Here is a 22,398-nt window from a genome sequence, read left to right as displayed (position 1 = left end):
GCTCTTGCATCACTGTAATATGTCAAAGTCAGATGAAAGGGCAAGGATTGCGCAATATGCCAGTTTAACCAGGGTCTACTTAAAAATATGATGCGCGAAGTACGTGTTCTTATCGTCATTGCGTTTTATGCCCCTTTTAATAGGCATAAAAATAATTGTTATGATTTGGCCAGAATGGATGTCAGTTCCTTTATACTTCAAAAAATAAATACTTATGACAAATTATCCGCCGTTGAAAAGATGCGGATAAAATCTAATGTCACATATCATTAAAAATGGTGTCAGTTTGAAATCTAGGAGATAAATCTAGCGACATGGGATAAATCAAACACTGTTTGGTATCAAATTATAAGCGGGTTTCATTAACACATTATTAACAACACAGTATTTTATGCCTAAGAGTACTTATGTGTTATGATTTTGACCAGCATACATCCTTGTCTCTATTTTATTTGCCGTATGTATAGAAAAGAAAAATATTGGATCTGATTGAATGATTTATTTAAGAGACACATTTTATTAATATGGCCATAAATATGAATTTAAACTTGCTGTAAACCCTAAATTACAAAATTCCGGTTTCAAGGTCCCTTATCAAGTTTTAAAGGCAAAATATTTTTCCAATGATCAATGAAATGACATTTATGGAATAGTTCTGGTAACAGGAGGAAACCACAAGAACAAGATTGAAAACAGAAATACTGCAAGTTTCAGCAATAAATAATTATGAAGGTTTTCCAGCATCCAACTTTCATTTACACAGCGGTATTAATTAACAGTTTTCAAATTGTTAGAAAATGCAATATGAATTTTACAAGACTTTAAATGAGCCTGATCTTGATCATCGGATAAGCCAGGATCTTGACAGAGGTTGAATGTACAGATACATGTTATCTATACTGTAGCTTGCGAGGCAAAAATGATGATGAACTAATTACCTACGTCACAGAACTTTCCTTATCTTTCCCTACTTTATTCGTGCCAGTTTATTATTCAGCAGAAGATGCAGATATCATAAATGACCGCGTTTTAGTTATCTATTATATCTGCGTACATTTCGGTTTTGTCCTGTCTTTATAACATTCAATTTATCATATCAAATCAGTGAAAAGAAAAGGCATTAATGAGAAATGTATATCAGGAAAAAACATGGTGCCTACATGATCAACAGGCAGCTGAACTATTGTCAGTCACACAATAGATAGCTCATCGTCGGTCTTATTCGATGGGGGACTTACGAATGCTAATCTAACTCTGTAGTTTGTATCCAAAGGTGATGATCAACATATAAATTGCTTGATTAATTATTTGACAACATCATGTTGATATATATCGCCACTAAAAATATTTTTAACATAGGCATGTTATAAACCAGCCATGTTTACTCGTTGGGAAATCCATAGCGTCTTACGGTTGAATGTAGTGCACATCGGCAACTTGATCGATTTGTACGCTATTATTTAATAATGCAAAGGTAGGGCACCCTAACCACCTAGCCCAGTCTACCCACTCGCGCAATCCACAGAAATAAGAGCTCATGTAATTTGAATACAATAACCGCAATATACTTACTATGTGTGGGTTTGTCTTATTAATACAACCTAATGTTATGGATTTAAATTATCGAACTTCGTATACAATTATTAAACATTAATTATTATGTAATTTATCCCTGTAGGGTTTGTGTTTGTAGTTACTCAGACTATTATCCTGTTGAGATATTTTACATATAAGTTTAATTTCAAAGAAATGTTTACATATTCATATATTTACTTGCGACAGTTTCGTACTGATGAGTCAAATGTGGGGCACGAGTGACATTAGCGATAAAAAAATTGGCCCAGATGAGAGAAACAAATATCTAGGCTTCGAAAACAGATAACGCTGCCAGTATTCAGGGGGTAGGTTTCAGTATGTTTATTATCAGATGTTGACGATAGACACCCAGCTGCCCCACCATCGGCGCAAGTGGCGGCCGGCGTTTGTCATCATCAGTAGCATTCACAGCGGCGCGCGATTCGCACGCTGCGCACGACCACGCGTATAAGTACGGTAGTGAAAGTCGCGCGCGCAGGTTCCGCTACGATTTCGTACGCCGACATCTTCGTCTAGTTATTCTGTTTGTTCGTTGCGCCAGTGCAACGGCGAAAGGAGGTCGGTGCTTGTCCAAAGCCCGTAACACTGCCGTGATTTGTGATGCTGAAGTTTTAAATCGATCCCATGTTCGTGTGACACTTTGAAATATGTTAAAAATACTTTTGTGTTCTATTTATTTACCAATTGATATTTTATGTTTTGATGGCAATAGCTAAAAATAATATCTTTATTGTTTTGATCTCTAGACCTCTGTAGGATGTGGTAAACAAATGCTATTTTCGATTTACCGTCTCGACTTTCTCAATTCTACGTAACTTAAGAAAATCAAAGAGAACAAAAAGTTCAATATTCAAAGGCATTAGAAAAACTAAGTACTACGGGTTCGTAGACATAATGTCGTAGTACGTAGATAGCTGTAAAACTTGTGGCTTGTCTCGTGGAAACTTGAACGATTGTCTAGCTAGGACGACGATGTTGTTAGTTGTGTAGCAACAACAAGTGGCGAGAAGTTTGCAGTTGTCGGTAGGCGTCAGTTAGAAGCTGGAGTGTTGCCTCCAAGTTGCTCCCACAGACAGCTGCTTAGTGAAAACAAGAATCGAGTGTATGTCCGTGACCCTCTACGCCTTTCCCACATTACACACCTTTTGACTACGTTTTGCAATTCTGTAAGACTCAATTTGGACTATTATTTTTTCCCAAATATAGTTTGCTGTATATTTCAAATTAGATGCTTGATTTGTTGACAGCAGAAAAATAACAGGTATAATTCTGGGTAAAACCATACTGCCTCCTAGTGTTCAAAAGTTCCCCAAACCCCGCGGGGGATTCTTGTACCGTAAAATATGAAATACTTAGCGAATCTCCCGAATTCCCACTAAGAAGTTGTCTAATAACATTGAACGTAACAATATTATTTTTGGCTTAGGTAACGTGACTTCCGTGCATAAATTATTACCAGTTTTCATATTTGTCCATGATCCGGATGTTAGTAAGTAAATTAATTCCTTCTTGACCATGAAATTTGATGTCGATTTAAAGCCGATAAGTCATGCAGTGATTCAAACGAAAAAATCAGTTGCGTTGTTTTATCTTATCGCTGATATAAAATAAATCGACGAAGTGTAAAATATAACTAAACACTAGAAATATCGAAAGTCTGTTGTTGATTTGCCATTGGCAGTTACAAGTAAGTTGTGCAAGTCCCGCTGCGCTTTGAAATCGGACACGACCTACATTTTTCTTAGCAATAGACGTAACTTGAGCACCGTTCTAGTTGTAGGGTGCTAGTAGTGCTCCCTATAAATTAATAAGCCAAGCTATTTTAAATGTTTCGTTATTGCATTGAAATAGCTTTTATTTATAAACAGCGACAAAAGAATGTGATCTCTTATGGCGATTGATCTAATCTCAAGTCTCGTTTTCCTTAACTCCCAGAACATGTTTGGTACTTTTAATAGCAAGTTTGGAGTAGTTGGTAGATTATATTAGTAGATTTGAGTAGTTTGGAGTAGTTTTATTGCCAAAATATTCACATACATGCGAATTTTTACAATTTTGGTGTCTTACTGAGTTTCATGAAATGCACCTTATAAAAAAAATATTTGTGAAGTAATTTTAGCATTTTTTTGAGATAATATTCTCAATTTCTATCGAAAAGAGACTAAACGTAGTGCTAAAAGTTTGCTTTTAAAGTAATTAGAGGCAAAAATTTACTTTCCGGTTATTAAAATATAAACTAAATGTTAATTAAAATTTTGTTTTAAATGCGTTTCATAATAAAAATGGGTGTGTCCAGTTCAAGCCGAGGAGTAGTGTATCTAGGATTGTTTGCTTGTCTTCTAATTTCAATAATAAGTTTTTGCTAGAACTAATTTAGTTAACTTGTGGAAATAGTATTAAATAATAGTAAAGATTGTGCTGTATGAATGAGAATTAATCCTAGTGTACCGTGTACATTATCTTTGTTAATGTTGCGGAACCATTTCAATAATACCTCGTTAACTATATCAACACACGGCTCATAAAATGTTATTAAAATTGAAAACAACAGCGTATTATTAACATCAATTAACTGGTGACATAGTTGGTCAGCTATGGTCTTTACCAGGAGGATAATTTACTTACTAATTTTAATATTTTTCTTAAATATCATCCCACCAACTGTTCTCCTCCCCTGAAAAAATGCTTATTTATTAGAAGTACAGATTGCAATGGATAAGAAAGCTTAAGTAATAGGTACGAGTATATTTCTCAATATCGAATATACCTAAATCAAAATCAATCTAAATAATTCAAATTTTTTCTCGATTGAAATTAATTATCTCTGATTTATGAGTAAGATTTCTGCTGTCAGTAGCACATGTGGCTCTCCTGAAAGGTTCCATATGTTATTTTATTCATATCCATCAAAATGCGTAATTTATTTTAAAATGGTTAGCTGGTTTTAGCTCATAATTAATTCATGGAATAGTTTGAATCATATCATTGTAGAATATCTGATAATTTAGCAAATGTACCTGCCTGGTCACGTACACAGTATCGATATCGTCGCAGTACCGAACTTTGGCAGGACGGGCTAAAACAATTACTAGTACGTAAATCACTCTGTCGATTGTTTGGGTTTGTCATCATAGTTTGGTCCTGCATTATGTCGTTGGCTTTATTTTGTTTTTCATAAATCTTAATGCATGTTATGCGCATAAGGCCTCAAACTGTACTAAAGAATCTTAAACAGACAGTTAATGTAAGTGTACAGGAATCATTTACACCTCTGATGTATTAATGAACTCTGTATTTCTTTGTCTGTAGGTTTATTTATTGTTACCAATTAATCTGTATTCAGTGCGTTTGCTCCTTGCTACCATCTTATTATACATGCGACGTTTGTTCTACGTTTCAATTATCATTGTTTGTGTGTATGTTGTTGTATCTAGCCCTCGTAAATGCATTCTTGTTACATTGAAACTAATGACCCATGACACGGACTTATCTACTCTCCTTGAATGTTTCTGTAAAGATAAATCTGATGGCTTGCGATGGAATGGAAGGGATCATTCTTTTAATGTTACGACGCACAATTTTTCCTACCGTTCCCATTCTTCTTAGTCAAATATTTTTGTATTCTATAAATTCTGGTCGATTACAATGTTTATCTAAACACAGTAAATCACGTGCGATTACATAAATCTTTCAGAGCAATCTATTTAAACTGCTATTATACAGGAACTATTCTCTTATCTCAAAAATGTGCACTTAAATTCACATTTATTCTAAGTTTAAAGAGACATCATGATAATTTCCGTGAAGAAATCGTAAGCATATCTAAACGAATTGTTTGTTTGTCACGGTAATCGTGCTATAGAAATTTACACGAATGGATAGCAATAAAAGGACAACGTACATTTACATCCTGTATTTTAAATAAATCTTATATTTTATGTTGTTCGGTCGTGTTGTCTGCTGAATGTATCTTTGTAAGTTTTACATCGAGTTCCATGTTAACGTATTTTGCAGCATTACTTGGAATGGCGATGTGACTGATATCTGGCGATGGCGCAGCGTGCGCTGACCCCTTTGTTTACCCGCCGTTTTGAGATCGTACATGCTTTCGCGTCGTCGTCGTCGTGACCCATCGACGTGTTCGATTCTATCTGCATTGATTCCTTTGTTACTTGCCATTTACTCACCAAGCAATGCAAAATCTACATGTATCTGTGTATTCGTTAACATTGTAGTCAATGTCTTACATTAATGTCCAAAAGAGCACTCGTGCGATACCAGCACATCTGTTAATGAAGTCTTACCAGTGGCTTTAGTTGCATTTATTGTGCTAAGGTTAGGACCTGTTATTAATATTATTTTCTTAACGCCGATATAGAAGAAGGTCTGTGGTACACGACGTGAGATAACTACGAAGTTGCTAGAACACTAACGGTGCCAGCTAACACATTTATGACCGTTTGTGCGTGCTTTATCACCCTTTACGTTATTAACATAAACCGCGTAATGATCTAGCCAGACATTTTCCACTGCGAGTGAGACTATGTGCTGTTCTCAAGGCTTTCCTATCAGTCCAACCCTATCTATGAAATATTATATTTAATGTGCACTTATTGTCATACGTAATAGATGAAGTCACGTGTTTATTATTGTTATAAGTTATAATTGTGAAAGATAACATTATTTATACATGATTATTGAATATATCTTCAGTTCAGGAAATTGTTCTTCGTTTTTGCACAAAAAAATTTAGTAAAAATAATCCTTAGCGAAAGTTAAAGGTTATAATTTGAGAATGGATAATTTTCAGAATGTAAAATTTTTCAAAAAGGTTTTGGTTCTGATTGGTTAAATCAAATAATTTTCGTACAAAGTGTTAACTACCGAAGTACTTCAAAGGAAGTGCGAGCGATCATCAAACATCAAAGCTTTAGATGAATTACGACTAGTGGAAACGACATCGGTTTACAACTTGTTTTTCGTTTTATCTTTCTCTTGTAAACAACAATGATTTGTATATGTCAACAAGTAGCCATGTGTTATAAAAATGACCGTAATTTGTATCGCTTAAGACATTCATGGGTTAATAAGTCAAATCGTAATGATTCCGTTAAGTTTATAACTATCGTCTGTTCTTGCATTATTGCGGATGGAACAGTTTGATTAGAAATTGTAACACAGGAGGGTCGGATGTCGAGCTCTCGTGAGAGGTTAATTTCCTAGTCAACGTTGAGCGTGCTTTCTGCCACCTGATTGACGGTTGTAGGTTATCTTTGATTCACACAAGGCCATGCTTTAAATACTCCTTGATTGAAATATATAAAAATATAACATGAAGTAGTTTTCTTCATCATAAAAGCACGCGTCTCATTAATATCTACGCACTCACTTAACCTAGATACCATGTTGCGAAATGGACATGATTTCCTGTGTACTGTTTACTCAAGTCTGCTATGTCGCATGGACACTCCAGTGCATTTCAACATTTTGCTTTGCATTTTTTTTTTCTTGCTAGCTTGATCTTTTACATCGGATAATTATCCCATAAACTTAAGTCATAAAATAATTTCGAGTTTAAATTGTATTGTGCCTTTGTCATATTAATGACACATGAGGGATCTATATTTCTATTAGGTACCATATCCCTTACTAATAAAATGTGATGGCACTGTTGAATCGTAAACTCAGAATTAGATTCAAGAACTTGGTCGGATTCCAAGTTGTTTTACGCATAAATTGTATGAATTCTAAAAATGATAATGAAATTGATGGTGTTTATGTGAAAGATAGTGAATACGTATGGCAAGGCGGTGGCAACTTTCCCCGAGCCCGCGCTGCGTGTGCGCGCGATCTGGTGACGGACCGCGCCGCTGTTACGAAAGCTGCAATCACCTGCTTATATGGCATAGCGCCGACACTTGTCGCTAAGCTTGCTTAGAATTACACTGTGCCTATTTATACAACAGCTTGTTTTCGTTGCATGATCTCTTAATGACATATTGTTTGTTTTGAAAATAAGGAAAATGCTATACCCGATTACAAGGACCATATTTATTTGTTTATGCTTATATATTGTTACACGGACGTAGCTTATTATTTTGCCATTGTCGGTGTACAGCATTACACTTGTATACAAAACTTAGTAATTTCAATTCCTAAATTCCCTCTAAAGCTATTAAGCTGTTATGGATATTATGTAGTTACATCGTTCCCAAGAGTATAAATTTTCAGTAGTTCCAAGACAATATAGATATTATTTAAGTATTGGATCAACCATAATTGTAGTCAATTGCTAAAGCGTTCCACGTGATATGGGATAAATTTAAAACCTTTAATCTTCAAAAATTACAGTGTAAGTGATTCATAAGCGACAACAAAATGATTTCTTTTGTTGCAATGTGTTCGAAAATGAAGGAGCCGTAATTGTCATGTTGGCTCCATAAAACTAGTCGAGAGTGACATTTAACGAGCTAAAGTGTTGAATAAAATGAGTGTGGAACCGACATTGACCGAGTCCCCGGTGCCGCTGGCTCTGTCGAGGCTGCAGACGCGGCCCGGCCGAGTGCCACGAGGTTTGCGCACGCACCGGCCCAGTCTGCAGCTAGCCAGCTTACAAGAGTCCGCTGATGAGACTCCTAGGCGTTACAGTGGAGAACCATTTGCTGCCGATACGGACGATGATGAAGCGTTCACTGACGATGTAGTTCCAGAAGTACCGTCTTTGTCAACCTCCAACGGACGCCGAGCTTCTGAAGCTACCTTTGCCGAACGTTACAGACAGTTGACGGATTTTGATGGTCCCCCGCCCGAAGCACCACGGCGTGCCTCCTTAGCGGTGCCTGTGGGTGCCGAAGGTTTTGGTCCCAATGATAAGGGTCGAAGACGCTCTTGGGCAGCGAGATTACAGTTAGAACGCAAAAAACGAAGGAAGTCAGGGGGAAACGATACAGACGAAGAGAGTGATACCCCAATATATGTCCGTCAGAAAAGACCCTCTTGGTGGAATGTGTTCGTGCCTGATAATATGCTGAAGAACAGGTACCGTTAACATACATTTTTTTTAACCACCTAGAAGTCATTCTTTTTATTTTTGGTTCAACACTGACCCCAAAGGAACTTAACTATGCAATGTGATATAATGTTCGTATTCCTTTAACGGGATTAGAATGTGTATGCGGGGCTAGGGCACATGATTTCCTTGACCTAATGCTCGTAGTTAGTGTTGCCCAAATTCAGTCTTGGTCTTGCAGTCTTGGTCTTGTTCTTGCGTTTTTGCAAGACCAAGACCAAGAACAAGACCGCGTATTTTTAGCAAGACCAAGACCAAGACTGACCGTGCAAGACTTGAGCAAGAACAAGACATAGCCTGCAAGACTCTTGCGTCTTGCAGCTAGGACTTAGCGCTATTTCACTGAGTAGTTAGGTGTAACAGTTCGGTGTATAGGTAGGTACGCTTAGGAATTCTATGAGACGCAAAAAACTGTATCAAAGAATATGAAAAACTGGACCTATGCGCATTACGACTAATACCATAAACATAGCGAATAAAAAAATATCTATTAAAATCAAACTGAGTGCATGCATAGTTATGTTTTAACCATCGGCACTTTGATAATGCGGCATCAAAGGTTTTGTACTTACTTCTCAAAGAAATTTGCCGCTTTTCGGAAGTACATGGTTATGATACACGCGCCGGCGGCTTCTTTTGAAATCTACAACAATCGTTGCCGCCACGCCGAAATCATAACATTTGACACTATTTGATTGCCGCCATAGGGCGTAGGTATACTCATGCAAAATAATTTCCTAGTAGAGTACCTACAGGTGTTCCAAAGAATAAATAAGTTTCAGAGTGCTTAGAATGAAAATGAATACATTATACTGATCACGCAAGTAGTACCTATTATGATTAGGATAAAATGGTAAGGATAGGTAGTAGATGTCATATTAATTCATTCTAGTAAGTATATATTATAATATTGATTACTTATTATGGTTTTAAACTAATTACTTAGGTACTATTATTGTACATTTAGTCATATTTCTTACATTTTTTTACATGTTTTAGCAAATGTAAGCTTATAAATCATAAATGTTTATTAACCCTTAAATGCATGATTTTACCTTTTTGAAACAGTTACTTCCATGGAAAACGACATATCGACTGCAAGCAAGCAATACCTCCTATCTGACTCCGGGTGGATTTTAAAGGGGAACAATAAAACTTAATAATATCCTTATTCCAAGGTATAATGAGATACTGAAAATCTAAGTTTTCTTTTTTTACGGATAGTAATAAATAAAGTTTTTATTACTATCGATTATGATATGTGATACGATTATGATTATGTGTTAGTATCGATTAATAAAGTTTTTTTCTTTTTATTTTGAGTCTAAGGGTAGTTAATAGTAAAAGAAAAAAGATACGAGTTTTTTTGTAACAAAAATGTCAGATAGGAGGTATTGCTTGCTTGCAGTCGATATAGGTCAGTTGATTTTTCGAATTTCTTATCAAATCTTCAGCTATTTATTAATCTGCTTGATCTTTACTATGGCTATGTTAATTCAAGCTCACAATGTTCCAATTCTAATACGTTTTTCTAAGATTTAAAGTAAACTTTAATAAATAGTAATGGACTAATAGGTAATTGCAAGACTTGCAAGACTCTTGCTGCAAGACCAAGACCAAGACCAAGACTGGGAGCGCAAGACCAAGACCAAGACCAAGACCAGGTGTATTGGCGCAAGACCAAGACCAAGACTGGCTAAGTCTCGTCTTGTTCTTGCATTTGGGCAACACTACTCGTAGTCCGATTGTTTGTTTGTGAACTAAGTGTGCAACTTTCATGGTTACTTGACATTTTAGGTGGAACTACGAATCCTTCCATATTTATGTGTGTTAATGCTATTCATCATTCAATCATCGTATGTACGGTGTTAGGTTAGTTTTATCTTTCTTAATAATTAAATGTTTTCTGAATTCTGTCATACGTATTGGATATTTTTTAACATAATGTTGTAACTTTATTTTTCAAGTTTCTAAGACAATCTTTTTCTGATATTAGAACCGTAAATAATAGGTTATTTATCACCAAAATTTTCCATAATACACGTAGAGTTATGTACACAGTACGGTGACAAATTTACAAGACGTATTCTGGTTTGATAAATCAGTAACAAACACTATAGTTCGGCCATTCAGAGAATGCGTTCCTGACACGTCGCGATTGAACTGACGACGTAACTTTGCAATGGCGTTGCAGTTACGATAAAAATATTTTTGCTGGTTGTTTACCGTTTTAACAATTGAGGAGCATTAAAACAACATTATTATATCAATAATCAATGAATGTTATTACGTCGTCAGTTCAATCGCGACGTGTCAGGAACGCATTCTCTGAATGGCCGAACTATACCTTAATTTACGTATATATTACTTTTTATCTAAAGGAACATTTTGTCTACAATATAACACAAATATTTGTGTAATTTATAATTCGTAGTATCATTAACGTTAACACCACTGGAGCCCATTCAGTTTGTTTTGTATCACCTGATATCAAAGTATCAAAAATTGGATACCACCATAAGCAAGTTACATGATCGTCATGAAACTTTAGGTAGTAAATAACACACTACGTCACCGCAACACATTTACAGGTGGACGTAACATTACATTAATCAATTTGCTGACATTTGCATTCAAATGTCATAATACTGACGCCTACCTGTTACTTATCGTTATCGTGTAAAAGCGAATTCTCGATATGGTCAAATCGGTTTAGATATTAGGTATCGTTTTTCGTGCGAATTCAAATGCAGACTTCTTACCTAATGTAGTATAATATACTTACGGCTTCTTATTTAGCCGATCAAAAATATTTTTGAGTATTTATAATTAAATATTTAGAATATAAAGGATCGTAACATTTTATCCTAATATTTGAAAATGTTAAAAAAGGAAAATTTCGAAACTTTTAAAAATATCAATAGATCGAATCGGTAGACCTAAGAAATACCAACATCCAGTTTTCCCACATCTCATAAAATCGAAGACATGCAGAATCTCTCTTTTTTTATATAATCCAATACAGATACATAATGTCACTTTCACCTTGCTCTATTTTCAATCTATGCCTTTTAAAGTGACTAGGTTAAATTAATCAGGTCCATTATTAATGTTGTAGAGAATAGAAAAATAAGTAGGTGAAGTTTAATATTTTTCACGCAAACTCAATGGTGGTCCATTTGGTTCGCTTCAGTCGGGTCTGACCAATCAAATTGATATTACCTTACATTGTCGATAATTGAATTATTCCATTAGCACCAATATTTACTCACGATCTTTTTGGATGATCACTATAATTTCATATAGACTTGCCGAATTTGCCCGAACACACTAAGAGCCTTTGCGTTTTTGCGTAATCCATCAGACAGAGACCTTGAGATCTCTAACCTAATAATTTCAGATGTCAGATTTTGAAGAATATTTTCTTAGTGTTACCGATTGTTTATGTACAGACACCTACTAGAATGTATGGTACGGAATGAGTTCCCTCTAGTCTTATAACACATTTATATTAATTATTATTTGGTCAACCCCTTAGGATAAGGGAAAAAATATTCTTATTTAACATTTATGGAAGTGTCAATGCAAGCTAAATAGCCAAACATTGATTCGGTACTTCGGTTATAATTGGATACTTAATACCATATTTTCTTTTAAATAAATAAAAAGGAAGTATTCAATGGATATTACGAAGCTTTTCTTATGAGCATAAATATTATAACGAAAGATACCATTTAATTCATCATCGCTACTTTGCATTTTGACCTTTAAACGCCAAACTCAAATATGTTCCGTAAACACCCATACACCAAATGATTGTGGACAGTTTGATGATAAACAGATGTAAAAGGTAACAGTGTGGGCGTCTTATTACTCTTTTAGTCTTAGTCATGCGGAAATTCGTATAACATTATTATACTTTATAAGTATTATAAAGTTTAATGCACTTCTTAGTTGCTGTAGGCACTGCTCTACGTCATAGAATGAGGTGGTTTCAACATGCTCGTCGTGCAGCGCCTGCGCAGCTTCCGCGATCGTGCGTTCACCTTTGTCTGTCAAAAGACGAAACCCTTTGTTTTCCTACATTTTATTGAAACCTTTAACATTTAAATGTAAAAATTGATCGTAGCAAATTGTTTTCTCACGAGCAAATGGAAAATTGGTTTAACAGTTATACGTATGATGACCTTAGTAACATATAAACTACGTAGACATTTCACATTTAAGCGGAAACGAGCTCTCATTAAATGTGTCTTGTTCCCACTTGATATTCCAAACACGTGGCCATAAACATTTAACGGATTTGCGAATGCAAATGCAAAATTATAATAAGATTAGATATAATTCACAACAGTGTTTATGGATAATAAAGACAATGATTAATATCCTCATCAAAATATCATATTGTATTAGTTCATGGACGTCAGTAGATGGTATTTTTTGCATTTTAGATAGTTTTGGGCTCTAGGACCTGGTAATAAAAACAACATCAAAGTACATCGTTAAACCATTGATGGGCGAGTCCGACTCGCACTTTTCCAGTTTTTTTTCCTACAATACGAAGTATTGAGGTAGATATCAGCTGGACAAACATTTTCTTCTAGTCTTTCTGAAATACACCTCAATTGGTGTATATTTACAATTTTCAAATAACGTCTATCGATAACAATCGGCCAAAAACGGGCCTTATAGCATTTATCTGTGTGCGCAGTAGCTAGTGCGCTGGACCTAGACTGCATATTTGCTTTTTTTTTACATTGTGAACCTTGAAAAACATTGTGATTTACATCCCAAGGCTGGCCAGCCGCCAGACGTCCACGCGGTCTCCGTCGCCTCCCTGCCACATGATGTTGTTATTAAAAACTATGCGGAGACAACACAAAAGCGTCTCGTATCTGTCTCGGGCGCACACCGTTGTCCTCAGCGTCCCCACATACCCCCGCCATCCATTGTTGCACAATTTGTTGTGATATCACTGCGCACAATTTTACTTCGTGATTATTGTTAACATTACAAATAGACATGAGATTCTATGTTTCAAAGGATGTTTATAAAAATAACCTCTGAACCATACGCGTGCTGTCCCGTGAACAAGGCCGATTTGTGTTTAATTTAATTGTTAGGTAGGCACTAGATGCTATGTACGTTTGTTTAATATGTTATATACTTTTTATGTTATGCCACAACTTACAAAATATTCGAGTGCAGCGAGTTTAATGAGAGTGCTCTCAATTTAAACTTGAAGACGTGTTTGTTTTTAACATGCTCACATAAATTAAAAATAATTTTGGCAAAGTGTACACATGGTAAACCGTGAATCATCACAAAACAATACTATTGTGCATAATACACTTTATAGTATATGTTAATGCAGCTGAATAAATAAATAAGAAAATTTTAACGAGTTCCGTTAAATTTTTATTACCCGTCAGTAAACACGTAAAACGTACATGTATTGGACAATGAGGAACATGAATACATATGATCACGGAATGAATACAATAATATATTTAACACAAAAGTCACGTCCTAGTTAACGTAAAGATGACTGAATATTTTAAGAGTAGCAAAATATACTTTTGTGTTTTCATAATTAAAGTAACACTAATTCTACAAATGAAACCCATTATGTATTTATAATGAGACTATTTGTATAAAGCCATAGTAGAAGCAATCAGTAACGACGCGGTGACGTGTCTGACGTAGGTACCACGCCCACTACAATTTGGAGGCTAACGTGGCAACACTAAACAAGTCTAGAAAATTCAACCCAGATCATACAGACATAGGTATCCATGCATAGACATCTCTCGTAGTCTTATTGTAATAAAAATATCTGATTAGTTATTTTGATCCATATCGCAAAAGCAAAAAAATCTAATAAGGAATGTATCTGTGCACATAGATAGTACTATTACTAAAATCAGAATAGATTTCTGAATCCTATTTTTACTCGTTGTGTACTAAGTACATGAAAAAACTAAGTTATGCTCTATGTCTAGAAAATAAATTAACATAAGACCCCTTAGGAATGGAAGTTATAAAAATTATAACAACTTTCTTCAGACCGCAATAATATAGATATGCAAATTGAAACCTCTATTTTCATATACTTTTATATCGTTCCTGTTTCTAATAGAAGTCTGATACCTACTGTAATATTAGGAGTGTCATATAAATTTTAGAGCAAATAGTATTGCTGAATTGTTGTTGATTGTAAGTCATAACATTATGCCACTTAATATGGAATAGCAATTAGTTTGCTGAAGGTTCACATTCCACTGTTGAAAATGTTATGTACTTCCACTTGAAACTAGTGCTAGTCCTCAAGCATGTCCAAACTGAGGAATGTAGGTATGTGAAATATCTAATCTTAATATGTAACCCTGAATCCTTGCGGATGGAGATGAGTATGTCAACATATTTACTGCACATATTAGCGCTATTATTGAGAATATGGTGCACAGCAGATTCCCTTGGCACTGATCTAAGCTTTTAATGATCAATTCCGTGAAATTGTTTACAATAGTTATTCGAATAATCACGAACCTAATATTTTGGCAACGCTGCACTCGCCATTCCATTTGAAATGCATCTTCAATATGTCGTGACTCGTGATAGTTCTTTGATTCTAGAATAACTAAAAAGTCATTGCCTGCAGATTATGTAATGTTATGTCGAGATATTGTTTACATCGTATCACTCCAAGCGCATACTACGAAAGGTTTTATATTAAAAGAGATTAAGTATGCGATAATCGTATCAATAAATTTGGTGAAAGAATCCTTCACATCAATTCTGCCATTGTGTTAGCAGATACGCAGTTAACCCGCTCCCTATAAATCCGCTGTGTTACAGGGTCACCACACAAAGTTGTATCACAAATGGCGGCAGGATTAGGTCCCCACATAAAGCTCAATATAACATTGTGCGGCTACAATACAATGAACGCTACTGAAAATACACATCTAGTCAATTGTCCGTGGCTACCGCGGCGTCCGGCAGTTTAGAAATAGGATGAGTACACAAAACTTTGTTTGTAAGAAGTATTAGTCTTATTCTCTCAACAACTTCATTGTTTACCTGATCAGATCAAACCAGAGTAACGACGCCAGCAATCGTTAATTCTGTCTGCACGTTTACCTTGTTTTCTTCATACCTGTCTGTAAATACTATCAGATGAGTGTCAGTTTCAATGTTTCTAGTTTTCCATAAATGCTGACTTCCGAATGAACTGCGGAAAGCGACCTGACCCAGATGTATGCGCAGTGCGGTCGCCGGTCGCCGTGCGGTGACAATGTTGTCTTGTACAAGGACGGTCACATTCATGCACCGGCTACCGAGATGTGTGGCACTCGTTTATTTTATTGCACATTAATACTCGTTCATGGTTCCACTGGCGATGGTCTCGTTACGATTCATTTACACTTCTGTTACCGAATGTTGGTTGCCTTTCTTCAACACTTTCACTTGTGTTAGTAACGTTTGCTCGTTCTTCGGCTTTACCTTACACGAATACGAATTTAGTTCTAAGTGGTTTCGGATGATTTACAAGTTCAATAAACATTTGGATTTTTTTTAAATAACACCGGTGTACCTAGATACAATGCAGTTGTTGACAATTTGATATATCAGTAGATGCGCAGATCAATTCGCAACGACCCCTGTGGCCATCATCGTCGTCGGTCACGTTTTCATTATATCGCCGACCGTTTAGTGCACGGACTGCAACATACCATTTTAAGACTGCCCAAGCGACAAGTGATGCAATTAATTTTAATGATTCATGCACGACGAGTAATCGTTTTATTTCAATACACCTTGATAGCTTATCTATTAATCGATATTCAAACGAGCTTTCTGCTGCTCCATAGATAGTTTGAAACTGCGGGGAAAATAGAAATTGTACTTTAAATAATAATATAACAAAACCATTTCTGTACTAATAAAAATATGAGATCATTATATTTGTAACTTATTGATGATTTCAGTTTGAACAATGATTAGCGAAACGATGTTGCTAAGATTATACGTACGTTTGTGGTGTCCTCAGTCCTGTAGCAAAACTGGGCACGATGTAATTCATTAATACATAGCAGCTACATACACAGGTATATCATGCCTATGTTAAAATTAACCTTCATATTCAAGTGTTTAAAGTGTTATGATGTGAATAAAGTAGAATATAGCAATAGGGCCTTAAAATTGTACTTGTTTGTGCAATGCCACTTCATATGAGTGTTTACGTGCGTATAATATAGGTGTTCGAGGATGGATGTCCATTTCCTCCCCATTGCGCCAATTGCGCTCGTTTGCGGATGGCACTCAACTAATTGTAAGCTCCGCAATTAACGAACGAGTCTGATGGGCGAGTGCGCACCTCACGACGTAAATGTACATACCATACGAATATTTCATTCGAGCAAAAACTAAACTTGATTCTACATACAAGATACTTTACTACTAAACTTACGGATGCTAGCATCCATGAATGAGTATGACTAATACCTAAGTGAAAGCAGAAAATATCACTTTTCATTTGTTCTGCTAATTATGTATTTTACTCGCCTACTCGGCTTAGTAGCAGACAGCTCCACTAATGATCCACTGGCATAAACACAATAAAAATAAACAGGGCTTTTAGAGCCTGTGCGTTGACAGGCACACTCTGACCAGGTGGGCTGCGTCATTGATGACGGTTTGACGTTTTCTCGACCGCACGATCTGGCGAAACTAATGACGCTATTAGAACACATTTCTACAAAATAAAACACGAAATAAACGTACCTAGGTACTACAGCATGAATCATATAAACAGTTCTTAGGCTTTTCCTAATAGTGGGCAAGGCCCATTAGCATCGCATACACTTATTGTCTGAATGTCATTTTTATATTAATTGCAGATAGTAATTGACTAATTGCACATTGTTCTGAAACCTCATGTTATCTGATGAAGTCATCCAGAATTCTAAGAGCGACATTTATGAATAGCAAGCATAATTAATTCGTAACGGATTGTAAAATGAATTCATGATGGTGCTGTCATTAATTTCAGTTTGTTTCAGTGAAGAAGACAGAAAGAGTCATTTAAATTGCATTGTGCTCTAAATACTTGCGTGAAAAATGACAAATGCTCGCTTTTGAGTGAGCATCTTTCAATAAGGTGTTGTGGCGATTCTCGTTGATCTAAGTGTAGCGTCAGAAGGCCATTGTAGTCATTAGGGTCAACTAGCATCTAACATTTAACACCGACCGCCAGCGATATGGCGTTACCTTCTACGTGGGAAACGCTAAGCTACACGTCATACATGTCTTATTGCGAGCTATCGCATTAGAAATAAAAAAAATATGAATTCAGTATCTGGGTTCAATTATGCAAAATATTTTTTTTCTAATTTCCTTAATTGAAAATGAAAAGTACCGTTAAAGTGATGGTTAACACTGATGTGGTCAGTCAAAACGTGGTGTTTTGCCATTTAATTTCTATTCATGTGATTACTTGCCATAATATTTCAAGAAATTATCCTAATTCTATAAACAACTATTCTCCTCAAACATAAGCAGTCAGTTCAAGTGCTTATTTGGTATTTTGCTTTGACCTTGTCTGACCTAGCACAATTCGCGGTGTGTGCAGCTGTGTTGCCAGAGTAACCTTAAACCTGTTTTTTTATAAATATTATTTTCAGTATCATAATCAGTAATGTTGTTTCATAATGCATGTAATTTAATATTGCAAATCTGCATCGCAAACACATTTGAAGTGTTTTATAATTGTGGATAATTCGTTATACTCTGCTGGCTAAACATACTCCACTTGCACGCGCTGCCGATAGTCGCTTCACTGATTTAGAACAAATTGTGTCATGCATTTTGGCATCTCAAGATACCCGAGCGTGACGCTGTATTGTTTACTTAGTTGAGATTTTAACCACTACCTACCTACTCTGTAAACAATATACTCTGTAACAAACAAGAATATTTCTAAGATATCTTTTATGTAAAAAAGATTATTAAAGTTTAAATCATGTATGATAAATACCGTGTTAATGAATAATGTTAAGACGATTTAGATACATTGCCGAGCTTAATCACCATAATTATTATATTTGTTTACAATTAAAATACTTGAATAGGTAGGAAACTAATGAATAATAAATACATTATGTGTAGTGAATAAGAGACGTCTTTGTTAGTCGTCATCTCTTATAATAGCTACACATACTTAATTAATGATTATCAATATGACATAAAATACGAAAAAAAATATTAATAATGCGTGTAATCATTTCATAATCGGTAATAATTTTTAGTGCAACACGTGCGCAACCGCCAAACCGCAGCAGTTTGCCTTTGTATAAAACGGGCCAGACCATAAGAAGTAATATTTTCATCATGGACATGTGTTGGCGCCAGCTTGTCTACTAAATCCAACTATTTTTGACGTACCATACTAGAGATGGTTCTGTCTATGTGAGTGGGTGCAAAGTGAAAAATTTTAATAACGTGACCCTGTTCTAATATCTCTTTTCTGAAATCCTGCACCCGGCGAATTCAGAAGTAAAATTCGCAAATGTATCAGTGCACTTTATTTCATACAGCCAGTCAAACAATCGATAAATTTCAACATTAATCTTTTAACGATGCAACAGGCACTTAAATTGTTTGTACAACAGAAATATTATAAATCCTTAACTTTAAATTCAGATGCTAATAAAACATTCACTTAAGAATAACAAACATTGAATCTTTTTAACGCAGGACTGAGTAATGCCATTGCATTACTTGCTAGTATTTCTGATAATATTGAAATGGTCATACTTGTGTTGCAATAAGTTAGTGCGTGCGTTGCGTGGTACGTGCGCCGGCGCGCGTATATTCGTTCATATAATTTCAAAACCACAGTAACAGTACAATGACCTCGCCTCGGAATAGGTTAGTAGACTACTCCTACTTCCTCACTGGTCGACTGTAGATTTTTATGACAGCAGATAAAGATAATTGCTATTATGTTTAATGGTCCGACAGTTTAGTCTTTAGTATCCTTTCCGTCTTTATTATGGAAAGTCTATGATAACAAAAGCCTACTCCCATTAGCAACAGCATAAGATTCTATAGTAAGCCTAATTGTTAGAAGCTTTTTGCTTCGACCTAGAGGGTACGAATTAAATACGTTACCATTTTAACTCTTACTGATGTTGATACGCTAAGCTGACTGCTATTTCTAAAGCGTATAAGAAACTGGTTGTCATTGCATATTAATTGCATTTTGGTCCAATAGATAATGCGAATAATTAGCTGCTTGTTATTAAAAATGCAGATTTGAAGGTAATAAGATTGCCCCGGGTATGTTTGTTATATTTAACTCTTGCTCTGTAATTACGCTGCTATTTGTACCAAAATTATTTCCGGTCCAAGTAACGTTCCGCCTTGGCTTTAATTGGCTAAAGTATGAACATTATCATACACAAGATTTACTACATAGTAATGCTGTAATGCACTAGGAACCAATAGAACCTCCTTCTTTTTATGTAGGGTCATGAAAACAACGTGGAAACAGATTTTTATAGCATTGTCATCTAATTTGGTAGAGTATTTACTTTTATTCGACACAGTTTTTTCCCTTAAACAATGAGATTTCAGATTTCGCTACTGTATAACATGATTGAAATCTTAATATACATATTACATTTAAAACATACTTATCATCTACATTTATGCAGTACCAATATAGGTGGACAACATGCTCCACATTCTTACATAAATATACATATAAAAACAATAATTTTGCTATGTTGCTTTATGGAATAGATATATTTTACACGTAGACATTTTCAATAAAAAAATAGAAAACAGAATTTCCCGACCTTCATCTCATGAAATCCGTCTGCGTTTACAAAGTTGGCATCCAATAATAAATACGAGTATCTTGAAAAATATTGTTTAACTGTCCAGATCCATTGGCAAATGATGTCACAAGCCACAAGCATAAGAACTACGAAATGCCATGTTGTTTCTATTTCCGCTAAATATTATTTGGCCTTCTTATAAGAAGAAGTCACTATTTTCGGGGAGTACCTGCCTCAATTTTCTCTTTCTAGCTCCATGAAAAGTTTTAATAATTCTCAACCAAAACAACGAATGAAATCATCACCATGTTGGTTATGCAGAAACATTTTATACCTCAGTTGTTATACACATAAGTAATCTCTGTAGATTATGGAAATAATCCATAATTTACATCTTAAACTTATAAGGAAAAGCTATAACCGTTAAATAGAGAAAAATATTCTTAGCATGTGCAGTAAATAACAAGGATTTCTGTAATATAATCAACACATTGCTACACACATCGAAGGCTTCCACATAAAAGGTTGTCACAGTATCCGATGATGTAGATCTTGTTACTCTACACTACCTGCCATGATACTCTTGTGGACCGACAAAAATTATACTACGCACTTACGTACAAATGTGACGTGTGACGTATATTTTTTCACAAACATTTGGCTTACGCTCGTGAAAATTCATGTTCAGAATAACGCTATTGCTGTAACAACGTCTAACCAAAATTATTTGCGTAATAGAGCTTAATTATTTTATTCTCATCAATGTTTTGAATTTCTCTTATTTCTCGTATTGAGTTTCGAAAATGTCAAATGTTTGTAAAAATGTGACGCATGAAGACTCCCATTTATTTACTTACATAGGCAGACCTAATGTTAGTAAATAAACGCAAAAGTCTTGGCGCCCACCGAGTGTCAAGGGCGGCGCTCGCTCCCCGCATTCGTATCTTCGTCACGGCCGGAGAAACCAATGTAAGAAGAACCACTACATTGTTCGATAGCCACAAACACGAGCAAGGGAAAACGAATCGTAGGAGCTTGTTTATAAGTAACTGTACCTAGTATAGGAGCAACCCAACAGGCCCGGGCGGGGCCGCACAGATAACGCTCCACTTGCATTGCGTTTATAAGCTTAAACTTAGACGTCTTCTTTAAATTAACACTAATTATTTACGTAATTAGCTTCTTACAGACTGCGGATTACTTTAGGCCTTATTATTTATTAAGAGAGCCTGTTTAATTTTTAAATCTTTCATTAAGTATGGCTTACTTTGATTCGGGGAGCTTACTCGTTGAATACCCAGGGTATAATATTCCATAATTAAATATGTAAAACGAAACGCAAAAGGTTTTTTAATTAAAGTAATTTGTTCTTTTCGCTTTTAGTGAAATTGCCTAAGCCAAAAAACAGAATGTTTCCGAAATGTCAGATGACTATTTAACAATCAAGGTTTGAGAGCGATTAGGTTTAGTTTATTAAATTTGACGTTAATTTAATGCCGAAGCCCACACAGAGCCTATTTCTGCCTCTTTATATTAATTTCATTCATGAAAGCCTTTTCCAATGTAGCGTGAAACACGTTTTATTACTCAAGAATACATTGCAGGGTTCAGCTTTCAATGAAAGGCTCCTAAAATTATTTGTGACTCGTGAAGCACAGATTTATATTGAAAACGTAGCTATTAATGCAAATTAAAACTGTTTTCGCCACGAACTCATTACGATGTATGTTAATACCAGCCTCGCTGAAAGATGTTGTCACCCCTCGATATATCTTCAAAGTTATGAGGTCAAGTAATTTCCAGTTGCTTAATTGCAACACAATTATTCGTCACAATTATTTCAAAAAACTGTTCGCACAAAAATGTAATGTCACATACATTATTCAC

At 35.4% G+C, this 22,398-nt stretch overlaps 1 protein-coding gene across 10 annotated transcripts in view; it reads left to right on the top strand.

Moving 5' to 3' along the window:
- Positions 1–22,398, top strand: part of LOC124644110 (TLD domain-containing protein 2) — an 84,520-nt gene that overhangs the window by 20,306 nt on the left and 41,816 nt on the right. For 6 of the 10 annotated variants that reach the window (XM_047183378.1, XM_047183362.1, XM_047183355.1 and 3 more), the window contains exons 1-2: positions 2,000–2,222; positions 7,948–8,634. The exons of 2 other annotated variants lie outside the window; for them this stretch is intronic. In XM_047183378.1, the coding sequence (XP_047039334.1) occupies positions 8,084–8,634 (551 nt within the window). In that variant the 5' untranslated portion in view covers positions 2,000–2,222; positions 7,948–8,083. Of the gene's footprint in view, positions 1–1,999; positions 2,246–7,947; positions 8,635–22,398 lie in introns of those variants that run through there. 2 more of the 10 variants (XM_047183347.1, XM_047183339.1) reach the window with 2 other exon arrangements.

This window comes from Helicoverpa zea, chromosome 2 (assembly GCF_022581195.2).
Source record: "Helicoverpa zea isolate HzStark_Cry1AcR chromosome 2, ilHelZeax1.1, whole genome shotgun sequence".
Taxonomy (NCBI): domain Eukaryota; kingdom Metazoa; phylum Arthropoda; class Insecta; order Lepidoptera; family Noctuidae; genus Helicoverpa; species Helicoverpa zea.
Note: the sequence above shows the minus strand (reverse complement) of the source record. Positions and strands in the feature narration are given on the sequence as shown.